Source organism: Amblyraja radiata, chromosome 10 (genome assembly GCF_010909765.2).
Source record: "Amblyraja radiata isolate CabotCenter1 chromosome 10, sAmbRad1.1.pri, whole genome shotgun sequence".
Lineage (NCBI taxonomy): Eukaryota > Metazoa > Chordata > Chondrichthyes > Rajiformes > Rajidae > Amblyraja > Amblyraja radiata.
The window spans coordinates 25886067-25901567 of NC_045965.1; the positions used below are offsets into that span (position 1 = coordinate 25886067).

The 15501-nt window shown below is 45.0% G+C and overlaps 1 protein-coding gene across 2 annotated transcripts in view; it reads right to left on the reverse strand.

The window, feature by feature from the left end:
• The window catches only part of atf6 (activating transcription factor 6), a 226792-nt gene that overhangs the window by 202316 nt on the left and 8975 nt on the right, over nt 1-15501 (reverse strand). For both annotated transcript variants that reach the window (XM_033028393.1, XM_033028392.1), the window contains exons 2-4: nt 4985-5052; nt 2545-2629; nt 1989-2068 (exon numbers count right to left, since the gene is read on the reverse strand). In XM_033028393.1, coding sequence (XP_032884284.1) covers nt 1989-2068; nt 2545-2629; nt 4985-5052 — 233 coding nt within the window. The remainder of the gene's footprint in view (nt 1-1988; nt 2069-2544; nt 2630-4984; nt 5053-15501) is intronic.

The following is a 15501-nucleotide window of genomic DNA, read 5'->3' on the forward strand; positions in this document are numbered from 1 at the left end:
CTCCATGACACACTGGTCAACTTGAGGAGTACCTTAAGCAACAGACTGGTTCCACCAAGATGCAGTACAGAACGCCACAGGGGATCCTTCTTCCCTGTGGCTATCAAACTGTACATTTCCTCCCCCTTCTGTCGTGGGGTAGACTGACTCCCCTCCTCACCCCCTCCCAAATCTTTGCACATCCCCAATCCTTTCCACTCGTCACTTTAATTGCCAGATCAATTTCCCTCCTGGGATAAATAAAGTTCTATCGTATCGTATAAAAGCATTGATTAACATCAGAAGAGTTAACATTGGGGAGAAAGGATGGGAAAGGAAACAGGCTGATCATATAATGGAAAAACAAAGGAAAATCAAACATGAAATTGGAATGAAATGGGACAAAATAATTGTGAATCAATGAGAAAGACAGGGACAAGGTGAGTCCCTGTGTAACTCCCATTATAAAAGAAACAGGATGTCACTCTAAGGAGATACAATTTTCACCTGAACGAGTCTTCAAATTATTTTAAGCAATTAACCTTCTGCAATTATTCAAAGGCCACATCTAAAGTTTAAGAAACCCACAGGATTTTTTTGTGAAAATTTAAGACTGTTTCTATTCATGACAGTATTTGTACATAATGAAAAAAAGGAGCATTTGCAGGCTGTTGATATTTACATGCTTATTCATACACAAATTTTTATCATTAAAAATTAAAAATAGAAGACGCATTGCAACTCTTCAGGCTTAAAGGATAAGGTATCAGGAATGGAACAAAACTTTTTCACCAAATTTAAAGGCAGGAACTTTAAATAGGTTTAAAGTTTTTAAAAAGTATGAAAAAAATGAGATCAAAGGTAAAGATATTCCGAGGGGTTAAAAGTTTCCATCTGGTGCAAAAACAGGTGTTCCAGAAGAATGCTCAAATCACAATCTTCCAAAACATTAATTCTGGAAATGGAAAATAGGCCATTGTTACTGCGTTAATTACCAATGTTAGGAGAAATAAAAAATAATAATTATGTAATGCCTGTTGTGGAGGCAATATTACAATTGTTAGCTGGGGACAAAGACACAGAGCATTCACCAGACACATGGTCAATTACAAGCTGATCAAAGATAAATAACGTTAATTTGGAAAATGCAAAACTCTACTCTTTGAAGAGTTAACTGAAGTTCCAGTTTAAAAGGTAGAAGATGTTATTGATAAGGAAATTACATGTTGTGAGGATTAAGAGGATTTTTCTCTGTCAGATGGTTGTCACACTTTGGAACACTCTCCTCCAAGAGCTGTGGCTGCAAGGTCACCAAAGGTAGCTATGGCACAGATTTGAACAATGAAGAAGGATGGGTAAGCAGCAGTAAAATGGTGCTGAGTTCATAGATGCAGCAGCCATGATCTTATTGTACAGCAGACCTGGCCCAAGAGACCAATTGACCTACTTCTGCTTCTTATAATCTTGTGCTCTTCACAATTTAACACAATTTGGAGGAAAGAAACGGAATAGAGGATAATGGTTCTATTCCAAAATTGGCAGGATGTGACTTACAATGTACTCCAGGGATCGGTAGAGGGGCCCCAGCATGCATTTTTAATATAATATATCAGACATCAAATTCCAAATGTATGAGCCACTGTCTCGTGTCAATGTTCACATTCAGTTTTCTCCATCTGGCCATTTGTAGAGCTTTCAGCTCTCTACTAAATGGGACAAGATTTGGTGGAAACCACAATTATATGGAGATTCTTGCTTTCCTATCCTATGCTCGTTATTAATCAAATTAATTTCAGACAATTCCCACTTACTCTTTTTCCTTGTATGATTTAAGAAAAGCTGCTGGCAAAATAAAATTCAATACACAATTTGATGGTGCAGTGGTGTCACAATACAAACTGCAGCACCCAAGAATAAATTATTGAAGATCAAAGGATGTTATAAAAATGTAATGTGGTTTTGTAAGTGCCATTGGCAAAAATACTAAGAAAACATTAGGAACCACTTACATGTTGTAATGTTGAATCAGCAGGAGAAGGCACTGAATAGTTTGAAGCTGGAGATTGAGGCTCAGACTTCATTTGTTCGTCTACAAAGAAAGATAGACAAGAAACATGTACTTTAATACATCTGGAAAGAGGTTGTACATACCAACAGGCAATTATTCTATTTAAGCTCGATTTATTGAAATTGAGTTCACAAACAGTTTATTGTCCACACTCAAAATGAGTCTGTCTCCAACAATATTTCTCTCCTCTGTTTACATTGGCGATCTTCTGAAAGCAAGAAAGCTGCAGTTGTTGATCATCAAAAACAAAAAATGATGGAAACACTCAGGTCTTCCAGTGAGAACGAGGATTTAATATTTCAGGATAACGACTCATCAACGACCTGATACATCAACTCTGATTTCTCACAAATGCTGCATGACCTACTGATTATTACCAGTATTTGACTTGTTTATTATTGTGTGGTATTTTCTCAAGTGGACAAACTTTCACACAGGTTTTACAGATTTACATTTTTTTTTAAATTACAATAAATCACTGGATGACAAAGGAATACCTGGAGATGAACTGCACGTTGGTCCCCAAGGATCATAATCCCAGGACATGAATTCCAAACTGAAATCAACATCCATGTTCATATCCTAATAAATGGAAAATAAAAATGTAAACTTCACAATTTACCAATGTGAGTATACGTACATGGTTTAATTAACTTTGTCTTTACCATTAACAACAAAAAATTTAAGATTTCCACGTACAATACAAAACACCGTGTTACATCGATGTCATCAACAAGGTTTGGATCTCAACCTTGAAAACACTAATTTGGCTCAATAGATTTGATTAGTTATTATTTAGCAATAACCAGAACTTCGGCATGAATCATTACAAAAAAAGAGACAACATGTTAATTTGTGTGCTTAGAAATACTATTGTCCGAGACTATATTTTATATCACACTAGATGAAGTGCTAGAAAGTTTAAAGAAAAATGGTAAAGTGGAGGATTAATCTTAATGATCAGGGAAGAATTTAAACCAAATGATAAGAAGAACGCTGGCAGCAGAATGCCATTGGTCAAAGGAAAAAGAAAGTGATTCAAGTCTTGTTGAATTGCAGGTTAGTAGCACAGTAAATTGATAAGCATCAAAGTACGGTGCATAGAAGCCCGGGTTGGAGTCCGGGTCTGTGGAGCGGCTGACGGAGCCCGCGGCTGGGGCACAGGTCAGCTCCACGGAGGTGTGAATTGGGGCGGTGGCAGCGGTGAGGCCTCAGGGGCGATGAAGCGGCAGCAGCTTGTAGCCTCGCGACGATGGGGCCTCGGCGGTGGTGAAGCTTCGCGGATGCGGCAATGCCTTGTGGGTCGACCCGATGAGAGCGTGGGGGGACCGCCGTAAGGGAGGTGGGGGGAGAACATTGGACAATTAGGGGGGGGGCAAAATGGGGAGCCGGCGTGCTTTGTAACTTTGTCAGCATCTTAGGTGTCTGCTATTTGTATACCTTGTGCATGCAAGCAAATCCTAGAACGTTGGCAAGAAGGTTTTATTGGGAAACTTTAATTTTCATAAAGATCAAAGGTAAACATTAGGGTTAGGTGAAAGCAAGATAGTTGGTGAATTTCTGAAGGAGTATTTCCTGCAATAACATGTCCCTGCAACAAATGTGCCGATAACAATAAGGAATTACTTAAATGTATTCATCAATTCATCAGTGTGTGATTTAAATATAGTTATAATTTGATGAACTTAAACATAATCTTCAACAGGAAAGAAAACATAGTTATCAGATTTTAGATTTGGCCATTCAGACTCCCACAACACAAATTAAATCAATTTCACAGCCAACAAGATGCATTCAATAACCATAACAGATCAGTGGGAGGTGTTCATAAATTGATGTGTAACAGAATCAGTTTGTATTCCAAAGGGCAAGGGCACAGTTTCCCTTAAGAAAATATGCATGAATGGCTTTTACAGTATCTTGCAAAGATCAATTAAATGAATAATTATATCTAGAGTACCATAACCAACGCAGATCCTGAAAAATGGAAATATGCAGAGCATATGAAAAAGAAAATATGAGCTACAAAAGTATTATTGGCCAATCTAAGAAATTGGCTAAGCTACATGATATAGTAGGAACAATTGATACATTGACATGGTCTGCAAGGGGCTGTAACTGTCCACTTCATTTATAGATGACTGAGAAGATGGGACAGAAAGCCACTTGGGTTAATTTTGCCAAAATGGCAACAGACAGATAGCGACAGATAGCATTGTGGGTGGAGTAGATGGACACGTAAATTAACATAAAAGCAAGTGATAAAAGTGCAGAATTTCAATAAGTTGAGAGGAATGTGGGCAATGGCTAGATCATTCATTCAATTCCTTATAAATTGTAAAACATTAGAAACAAGGCAAATCCAATTGTTCAGCATCTATGCACTGAAATATTCTCAACAGGTATGGAAAAATATACCCAAGGAAATAGTGTCAATTATAAGCAAAAGGACTGGAGTACAAGGGGGTGATCCAACTGCTGTTTTTTTTTTAAATACAAGGACAACTGATAGAGCAAAAAGAGAGAAAATGTTCCTGCTAAATACTGACAAAAAAAGTGATGGAGTGGACCATGGTTGCTGTTTGATGATTACAAACGGTTTTTGGTTGAAAGACATAATTCTGAGGCTGAAAGAGATCAGCAGCATTCTTCACTGATACTTTAGCTAAACATTTGTCAGTTGACAGCATTTTAAGTTCAAATTTGTCAGGATATTTCAACCAATTTGTGCTACTTGTTAGTCAAGAAGAAATGTTTTTGGAATGTTATTCGTTTACTAGTTATCCCAAATCCATGTCAACTGGATCCATCCTACTCTCAGTAGAGTTTCTACTTAGTTTTTCTGGAGTAGAAAAGGAAAGCTTTCCCCCCACCCTGAACAACCAAACTGCAACCCAATTCATCAGCAATTCGACAGGATGAATGATTAGTACTTACAAATGGATTATTTTTCAAAGCTTCAAACATGTTACTGGTCTCATTGAGCTCTTCAAACAGCAACGATTCTACAACAGAAAAAAAAGAAAAAAATTAAATCATAAACCTGCATTGGGAAGATTTTTATCTATCTGTCTGTCTGTCTGTCTGTCTGTCTGTCTGTCTGTCTATCTATCTATCTATCTATCTATCTATCTATCTATCTATCTAAAAGTCTGTGCCTGTCGCCTCCCGTCCGTCCGGCTGCCTGTCTGCCTTTTGATTCGTTTCCATCGTGTGATGTCACAATGCCCAATGCTCGCAGATGTACAATCACAATGCCCAATGCTCGCAGATGTCCAATCGGAATGGATCCATTTACATGGACGGCTGCCGGCTGCATTTCTTCCTTTGATTCACTGCAACTCCGAAACCAGACGCAGAATCGCCGACATCTTTTCCATTTCGGTAGAGATTTCACTTTTCTTTCTAAGTATCCGCTTCTCATTACATTTCGTCGTGTTTAAGTACACGTTTTTAATCAAATCCTCCCCCCCCAATATTTCAAAAATAAACTGGCTTCTCACCCATAGAAGCAGCACCAGCCCCTGGTGAACGTTCCATCGTGTGATGTCACAATGCCCAATGTTCACATATGTCCAATCGGAATGGATTCATTTACATATGCCTTTGCAGGAGCCCCAGCCAATGGTGAACGTTCCATCGTGTGATGTCACAATGCCTAATGTTCACATATGTCCAATCGGAATGGATTCATTTACATATGCCTTTGCAGGAGCCCCAGCCCCTGGTGAACGTTCCATTGTGTGATGTCACAATGCCCAATGTTCACACATGTCCAATCGGAACTTAAGAGGGAGTTAGATGTGGCCCTTGTGGCTAAAGGGATCAGGGGGTATGGAGAGAAGGCAGGTACAGGATACTGAGTTGGATGATCAGCCATGATAATATTGAATGGTGGTGCAGGCTCAAAGGGCCGAATGGCCTACTCCTGCACTTAATTTCTATGTTTCTATGTTTCCCTCTCCTCACCCCTCTCCCTCTCCCACCCATCCCTCTCACCCCCACCCCCTTCCCTCTCTACCCCACCCCCTTCCCTCTCTCCCCCCGCCCCCTTCCCCTCTGTCCCTCTTCCACCATTCCCCCTACCCCTCCCTCCCCACTCTTCCACTTCTCTCTCCTTACTCCACCCCTCTTCCTCTCCCACCCCTCTCTCCTCCCCTCCCTTTCCCTCTCCCCCACCCCTTCCTCTTACCCCTCTGTTCCTCTTCCACCACTCCCCCGTCCCTCTTCCAGCCCTCCCGCTACCCCTCTACCCCTCCCTCCCTCCCTCCCCACTCTTCCACCTCTCCCCCTTCTCTCCCCCCCTCCCTCTCCCATCCCTCTCTCCCCCACCCCCTTCCCTCTCTCCCCCGACCCCTTCCCCTATCCCTCTGTCCGTCTTCCATCACTCCCCCTACCCCTCTCCTCCTCCCTCCCCACTCTTCCACTTCTCTCCCCCCACCCCCTCCACTCTCCCTCCCCACTCTTTCCCCTCTCTCCCCCCCACCCCTCTTCCCCTCCCTCCCTCTTCCCCTCCCTCCCCATCCCCCCCCTCCCCCACATCTCTCTCCCCATCCCCCTCTCTCACCCCCTACCCCGCTGTCCTTTCACTCCCAAATCTGTCCCGTTTCCTCCTCCTCCTCTCCCCTCCCTCCCCTCTTCTCACCCCCCTCCCCCCACCTGTGTGTTTGGGGGGTGGTTAATGTGAGTGTGATGCCGCAGCCCCCCCCCCAATATTTCAAAAAATACTGGCTTCTCACCCATAGAATCAGCCCCAGCCCCTGGTGAACGATCCATTGTGTGATGTCACAATGCCCAATGCTCAAAGACATTGTTGCCATAGAGGGAGTACAGAGAAGGTTCACCAGACTGATTCCTGGGATGTCAGGACTTTCATATGAAGAAAGACTGGATAGACTCGGGTTGTACTCGCTAGATTTTAGAAGATTGAGGGGGTATCTTATAGAAACTTACAACATTCTTAAGGGGTTGGACAGGCTAGATGCAGGAAGATTGTTCCAGATGTTGGGGAAGTCCAGAACAAGGGGTCACAGTTTAAGGATAAGGGGTAAATCTTTTAGGACCGAGATGAGAAAAACATTTTTCACACAGACCCTATACCTCTCCTCCTCCCTCCCCACTCTTCCACTTCTCTCCCCCCTTCCCCGCTCTTTCCCCTCTCTCCCCCCACCCCTCTCCCCCTCCCTCCCTCCTCCCCTCCCTCCCCATTCCCCCCTCCCCCACATCTCTCTCCCCATCCCCCTCTCTCACCCCCTACCCCGCTCTCCTTTCTCTCCCAAATCTGTCCTGTTTCCTCCTCCTCCTCTCCCCTCCCTCCCCTCTTCTCACCCCCTCTCCCCCCACCTGTGTGTTTGGGGGGTGGTTAATGTGAGTGTGATGCCGCAGCCCCCCCCCCCTCCCCACAATATTTCAAAAAATACTGGCTTCTCACCCATAGAAGCAGCCCCAGCCCCTGGTGAACGTTCCATCGTGTGATGTCACAATGCCCAATGCTCAAAGACATTCTTGCCATTGTGGGAGTACAGAGAAGGCTCACCAGACTGATTCCTGGGATGTCAGGACATTCATATGAATAAAGACTGGATAGACTCAGCTTGTACTCGCTAGATTTTAGAAGATTGAGGGGGTATCTTATAGACTTACAAAATTCTTAAGGGGTTGGACAGGCTAGATGCAGGAAGATTGTTCCAGATGTTGGGGAAGTCCAGAACAAGGGGTCACAGTTTAAGGATAAGGGGTAAATCTTTTAGGACCGAGATGAGAAAAACATTTTTCACACAGAGAGTGGTGAATCTCTGGAATTCACTGGCACAGAAGGTAGTTGAGGCCAGTTCATTGGCTATATTTAAGAGGGAGTTAGATGTGGCCCTTGTGGCTAAAGGGATCAGGGGGTATGGAGAGAAGGCAGGTACAGTATACTGAGTTGGATGATCAGCCATGATCATATTGAATGGTGGTGCAGGCTCGAAGGGCCGAATGGCATACTCCTGCACTTAATTTCTATGTTTCTATGTTTCCCTCTCCTCACCCCTCTCCCTCTCCCACCCATCCCTCTCTCCCCAACCCCCATCCCTTTCTACCCCACCCCCTTCCCTCTCTCCACCCGCCCCCTTCCTCCTACCCCTCTGTCCCTCTTCCATCACTCCCCCTACCCCTCTCCTCCTCCCTCCCCACTCTTCCACCTCTCCCCCCTTCCCCCTCCACTCTCCCTCCCCACTCTTTCCCCTCTCTCCCTCCCCATCCCCCCCACATCTCTCTCCCCATCCCCCTCTCTCACCCCCTACCCCGCTCTCCTTTCCCTCCCAAATCTGTCCCGTTTCCTCCTCCTCCTCTCCCGTCCCTCCCCTCTTCTCACCCCCCCCTCCCCCCACCTGTGTGTTTGTGGGGTGGTTAATGTGACTGTGATGTCGCAGCCCCCCCCCCCCCCCGCAAACGCCGTTGGGGAAACAGACCCAACGGGTCTGCACTTGGTCTAGTACAATATAAAATTCAATACTTGCCATTTCCAACAGTAAAACAACCAAGAGTAGTTTAAGCAATTGATGAGTTTAAATCATGCATTATTAACAGTGCTGACTGCAATGTTCTTAAATTCATGATCATTTCTCTTGTGGGCTCTATCGCATCTACTATAATTCCTCTTCCCTTAGATCATCCAGCAACCAATTTAAGAGTTTTGACAAGTTCAGCCAAATGTTTCTCTCCTCATCAACAAATAAAAATAGGATTCTCTGCCCATTATCACAGTTGATTAAGGAGGCCTCGTGGAGGGGAAATTGGCTGCTTTCCTTACATTACAAAAGAGATCACAATTCACTTTATTTACTGTAAATTGCACTGGGACATCAAACGTTTATAAAGCTGAATGAGATAGGTGGAAAGCTGAAGTGTCAGTTGCTTGACAATGAGACTTAAATCTGGCTTGCTGATGCTCGAAGTAGATTACTGCTGTTTTGTTTACATTTCTCTTTTAAAGTAATTTACCTGAAGCTTGGTGTTAATAATCAGCCCTCCCAGTAATGCAGGGTATAAAAGGATAAGGGTCTATTGAGAGAAATTGTAAAGTTGGGACTTTACAAAATCCAAGGCAACTGTTCAGTTGAGAGATTGTATCCAATGAGTTTTTCGAACCATACATCCGCAACCACACTGCTTCTCAACAATTACCCAATATCCCACCATTTCCAACACAAGCCAATGAAATTTGTCAGTTTAGAATTACTACCACGAGTTCAATTTATGTGGGATTTACTTTATCATATACTACATCTGAAAATACTGTTTTATTTTTGATTATGAAAACATTATTAAACACAGACCACTTTAAAAAAGTGGTTTAGCCACATGCGGTTAAAAAATTGCAAAGGATTATGTCTGAACAACTACAATGCAACAAGTTCTACTCTGATGTGGAAGAATTTAAAAAAAAAGGTATTTTCAAAATCAATTAATATCCTAACTTAATGTATAGTATTTAGAAATGAATATCTGTCTAGTGCCTCCTATCATACCATAAGATCTTGAATGAACATTCTGCCTGCATTGCAGGGAGACATCAAGCGTCAATAGTATTTAATAAGCGAGTTCGGTATTCCGAAAAACGCTAGGAATCATGGGATCTGTCAAAGGTCATCCGCTATAAAGAAAAAGCGAACGAAGCACTGGCTGTATAAATTGTGTATAAATTTTTAACTTTATTCATAAATTATGTGTAAAAATATATGGCCCAGAGCAGCGGCGGTCCCAGGCCCACAGCCAGTGCAACCCCATTCCAACTCCCGAGGATCCTGCTCCCCAACGGGCCAGGGACTGCGTGTCGCACCACCCAGCAGCCACCGGCCAACCTCCCTGGCGCCGGCGAAAGTCGAGCACCAGCCATCAACACGGACGTACACAAAACGCTGCAGCAACTCAGCAGGACAGGCAGCATCCCCAGAGAAAAGGAATGGGTGATGTTTCTGGTCGAGACCCTTCTCCAGAGATGTTGCCTGACCCGCCGAGCCACCGCAGCACCCCGTGTGCATCCCAGCACCAAGGAGGCCAACCGACAGCCACTGGACAAGGCGAGAGGCGCAGCCGATGATCCCCGGCCCGGAGCCGGAGCAGAGCCACCAGAGCCACCCCCACCAGCCGCGCTGGCTGCAAACGTGGGTCTGCCACTGCTCCGGGCTGGCGCTCCGCCAGTCCAGGGCTGCGGGACAGGCAGAGCCGAGCTAGAGCCAGCGCTTCCCCCACCCCCGTGCAGGCCTCGCCAGCCCATGGCCACCCCGGACACCTCCGGCCACCCCGGACAGGGACGGGACACCCGGGAGGGGACGGGGACGGCCCAGCAGCAACTCAACAGCGCCCACAATGCCAGAGACCTGGGCCTGACCTCGACCATGGACAAAACGCAGACCTGCACACACGCAGCAGCACAGCTGCCGAGAATGTTTATCGCGAGTGACCTATGACTCAGGCATGCACCGTCAGAATACCGAACTCACTTATTATTAGAGTATTTATGTCACTCGCAGCAACAGAACTAACCTGTAAACACAATTACATAACAAGCAGAATTTTTTTTAAATAACTAGTACAAAATAGCACAGTCCTAAGTGCAACCAAAGACACTCCAAAGTTTACCGTTCAGTTAGTACTGTGGTGTTAAAGAGCCAGATGGTTTTTGGGAAAAAGGTATTCTTGAACCTGATGGTCATAGTTTAGACTCCTGTACCTTCTTGCCGATAATAGGAGTGGAATGAGAGTGTGGCCATGGTGGTGCGAATCTTTGATGATGCTAGCCACTTTTCCTAGGCAGCGCATCCTCTTGATACCAGTCAGTTTCAATGTAGTGACAGCTTTAAACAAGTAGGAAAGATTTTTAGAGGAATGACAATTATTTCTTCTCATTTGGTGCTGATGTGGAACTTGTGTTGAAAATAATGCAACACGAGCACCCTCTGCTGGACAGAGGGGAAAGAATAGTCTGATTCTCCCACTAAAGTCAGTCAGAGTCATGGAGCCATTCAGCACGGAAACAGGCCCAACTTGCCCACGACGTCCAAGGTGCTCCATCTATTCAAGTCCACAGATGAAATAGTCGCTGTCGGCATGTTTCAGGTCAATGCCTACCCATCCGTAAATTAAAAAATTACTTGGATGTGTGTTGTGGGAGGGCAGAAACAAATGAAAACGACCCGTGACAAAATTAATGTCAGCAGAAATTAAAATAGCAAAAAGGATGACAATGATAGAATACAAGTTTTAAAATTAAAGAATTTAGACAAAGAACACATGGCATTAGCAAAATCATTAAGCACAGCTGCCGTCCGAAAGAAAATAGGAGCTCTGGTTACAATCTGAAGTTGATGAACTTAATGTCAATCCAAGATTCTGCCAAAGGTTCCAAATGGACCCAAATAGAAACACAGAAAATAGGTGCAGGAGTAGGCCATTCGGCCCTTCGAGCCTGCACCGCCATTCAATATGATCATGGCTGATCATCCAACTCAGTATCCCGTACCTACCTTATCACCATACCCCCTGATCCCTTTAGCCACAAGGGCCACATCTAACTCCCTCTAACAAAATGTTTTTGTTGAGCTTGTGTAGAACAGTACAAGAGTTCTAAGTGCGAGGGGGCCAGAGTACTGAAAAGTCAGGCAACAGGGAGTTCAGGGTCACACTGCAGACCAAACAGAAATGCTCAGAAAGACATTTAATGAAACAGCTTTAAGAGCATCAAACGCAACACAAAGACTAAAGTGCTGTTACTCTGGAAAGGGATGTTAGGGCCCTCAATGGTAGGAAGGGGCATGTGGAAATGGATAGGTTGCACTTCCTATGTTTGCCTGGGAAGGAGAGAATACCAATAGATTGGTGAGGGAATGCTTGCTTAAAAAGGTTGAAACAAGGAAGAGTGATGGACGAAAAGTGTTGGTAGGCCGTGCTGCGCTGGGAAGATGACGTGTCAAATTTGGAGGCTCATAGATGGGAGGCAAGGAGAAGTAAAAAGTCAGGGCAGAGGGAGGGAAGAAGAGGTAACAGAGTAGGTTCAGGAAATGTAATGAATACTGAAGGAAGTTCCTGATTTTGGGGAAATAAAAGACATATTAGAAATTCAGATATACAAGGTTGCATTGCCCTACAATGGTAGGAGGCACGGTGGCACAGTGGTAGAGTTGCTACCTTACAGCGTCGGAGACCCTGGTTCGATCCCGACTACGGGTTCTGTCTATACGGAGTTTGTATTTTCTCCCCGTGACCTGCGTGAGCTTTCTCCGAGATCTTCGGTTTCCTCCCGCACTCCAAAGATGTACAGGAATGTAGGTAAATTGGCTTGGTAAATGTAAAAATTGTCCATAGTCTGTGTAGGATAATGTTAACGTGCCGGGATCGCTGGTCGGCACGGACTTGGTGGGCCAAAGAGCAAGTTTCCACGCTGTATCTCTAAACTAAACTAAACTCTCGCCAACTTCTCCTGTCCTCAACAACTCTCACCAACTTCTCATGTCCCCGACATATCTCACCAATTTCTACAGATGCACCATAGAAAGCGTTTTATCAGGATGCATCACAGCTTCGTTTACAGACAGCTCCATCGAAGACCACAAAAAATTGCAGAGAATTGTGGACACAGCCCAGACCACCACACAAACCAACCTCTCTTCTATTGACTCAGTTTCTTCCCAGCTGTTATAAGGCAACTGAATCATCCTATCACAACCTGAGAACAGTGCTGAACTATTATCTACCTCTTTGGTGAACCTCGGACTCTCCTTGATCGGAATTTGCTGGCTTTACCAAGAAATATCTAGGCAAAATAATATAATATGACAACAGTAGCTAGCCTAAACATCAGTGGCTACTGCAATGTATCTATACACTGTAAAGGGCTCGATAGTAATCATGTATTATCTTTCTGCTGACTGGATACCACGCAACAAAAGCTTTTCATTGTACCTCGGTACACATAACCATAAACTAACCCTAACTAGAAACTAAACTAAAAAAGATATGACAAATTTCACAAACCAATCTTTACAGATCTGAAGTAGGGGAAGGAAGTATTGTCAAGGTCATCATGAGAGTCAGTTTGCCTTATTTTGTATATTCTTAATAACTGAAAGGAGCAATGGGAGACAGAAAAGGGTTCAGTATCGTCTTCCCAGACCTATCGTCTTCCCAAGGCTTATTTTTTTGTTAAAAATCTCGCCCTCAAGGTATGTCAGATACCTTTAGTCTGAAAATGTAAAGCAGATCTATCTAGGTCCCAAGGGTGTCGCATTATAGGAGTGTCACTGGAATCTGGGGTGGATAAATCACCATTTAACAGCCTAAAACCTTCCCACCATCTTCAAGGTATATTGAGGGTGATGAAACAGCTCCACCACCTGGATGAATGCAACTACAACATTACTCAAGAAAGTCGGCATTATCAAAAAGCAAAACCATTCACTTGACTATCTGAAGTATTCTGCCCCTCTATCACCAAAATGCCCAACAATGCCCAAAGATGTTTCTCACAAGATCTTCCAAACATGAAACCATTACTATCTGACAGGCCACGCCACCAAGAACTAAGAGAGACCCAGCGGGCCACAATGTCAAGAACTACAAGGCTAAAACGAAAAGGGACCCAGCAAGTTGTTTGCGGCTATGTGCCGCAGCAGGCCTGGTTCACTCCAGCGAGAAGATAAGACTGTACTAAGAACTTTTGAAACTTTGTCGGCACAAGAAATGTGATTATATATATATTTCTTTATTTATATAGCACATTTTTAGTCAACTTGCATTGACCCCAAAGTGCTTCACATAATTACATTCACACACACAGGCAAAGATGGGTGAAGTGTCTTGCCCAAGGACACAACGACAGTATGCACTCCAAGCGGGATTCGAACCAGCTACCTTCCGGTTGCCAGCCGAACACTTAGCCCATTGTGCCATCTGTCGTTCTTTGTGTACTGCCCAGGGCCGGCCCTAGGCCGATTGGACCGATTTTTCCGTATTTCATATGGAAATGCAAATTCGCTATGTTAAATAAATATTTTTTTAAAAACATTTGCCATACGGATTTTTTTACAAAACGAACATAGATAACAACCGCTGTGAATAATAAACGATGTGTTAACTGCTACTGTAGCAGTTAACAGCCAGTAGTTAACAACAATGGGTCATCAATGCATATCGATACCCATTCCTCAGTAAATGCATTAAATTGTGTCACTCGCTACCGCAAGAGCGGCCGAGACCGGGGGGGGGGGGGGTTGTGGGAGTCTACAGGACAGCAAGCCCCAGCACCGCAGCGAACTCAGCCGTGAATATTCAACGTTAAACGCCGGGAGCGGGCAGGCGGGCGGTGTGTGCGTGAGAGGGGGGCGAGAAAAGGTCAGATTTGTACGAGATCGGCGGCGTACCGGCCCGCTCTTGGTTGGGGGGGGGGGGGGGGGGAATAGAGTTAAAAGACCTGAAGCAGAAACGAAAGACAACTGGCCGGATAATTGCGGGAGGGAGACAGATAAACAGTGGATAAACAGACCTGGGGGTTGTGTTAACTCGTTCGGTGCCGGTACAACAGCAGACCAGGTTGGAGGTTTGAGTCTGTGTTAACATTGGTGTCGGGGTTAATGTCTGGGCCGGGGTACGGGTGGGATTTAACTCTGTGTGTGTGTGTGTGTGTGTGTGTGTGTGTGTGTGTGTGTGTGTGTGTGTGTGTGTATGTTTGTGTGTGTGTCTGTCTGTCTGTATGTGTGTGTGTGTGTCTGTGACTCTGTCTGTGTATGTCTCTGTGTTTCTCTGTGTGTGTGTGTGTGTGTGTGTGTGTGTGTGTGTGTGTGTGTGTGTGTGTGTGCGTGTGTGTGTGTGTGTGTGTGTGTGGGGGGGGGGGGGGGGGAGGGGAGCCGTGGACAGACAGAGGGGGGATTTTCAGATGCAAACCACACGTTTTCAGTTAAGAGTTGGACACGATTACTGTCAATACGAGCAGCTCACGGAGCAGAGTCAGAATGAGAAACACTGCTCGGCTCTCACACACATACTCGTGGAGTGAACTGTAGATATAAACGTGGCTGGAGGTAGAGGAGAGGGGGGGGAGGGAGAGGGAGAGAGAGAGAGAGAGAATTTGAGAGAGAAGAGAGAGGAAGGGGGGGGAGAGAGAAGGGGGAGAGAGAGGGGGGGGGGGAGAGAGGGGGAAGAGAGAAAGAAAGGGGGGAGAGAGAGAGAGAAAGGGGGAGAGAGAGAGAGAAAGGGGGAGAGAGAGAGAAAGGGGGGAGAGAGAGAGAAAGGGGGGAGAGAGAGAGAAGGGGGGAGAGAGAGAGGAAGGGGGGAGAGAGAGAGAAAGGGGGGAGAGAGAGAGAAAGGGGGAGAGAGAGAGAGAGAAAGGGGGGGAGAGAGAGAGAAAGGGGGGAGAGAGAGAGAAAGGGGGGGAGAGAGAGAAAGGGGGGGGAGAGAGAGAAAGGGGGGGAGAGAGA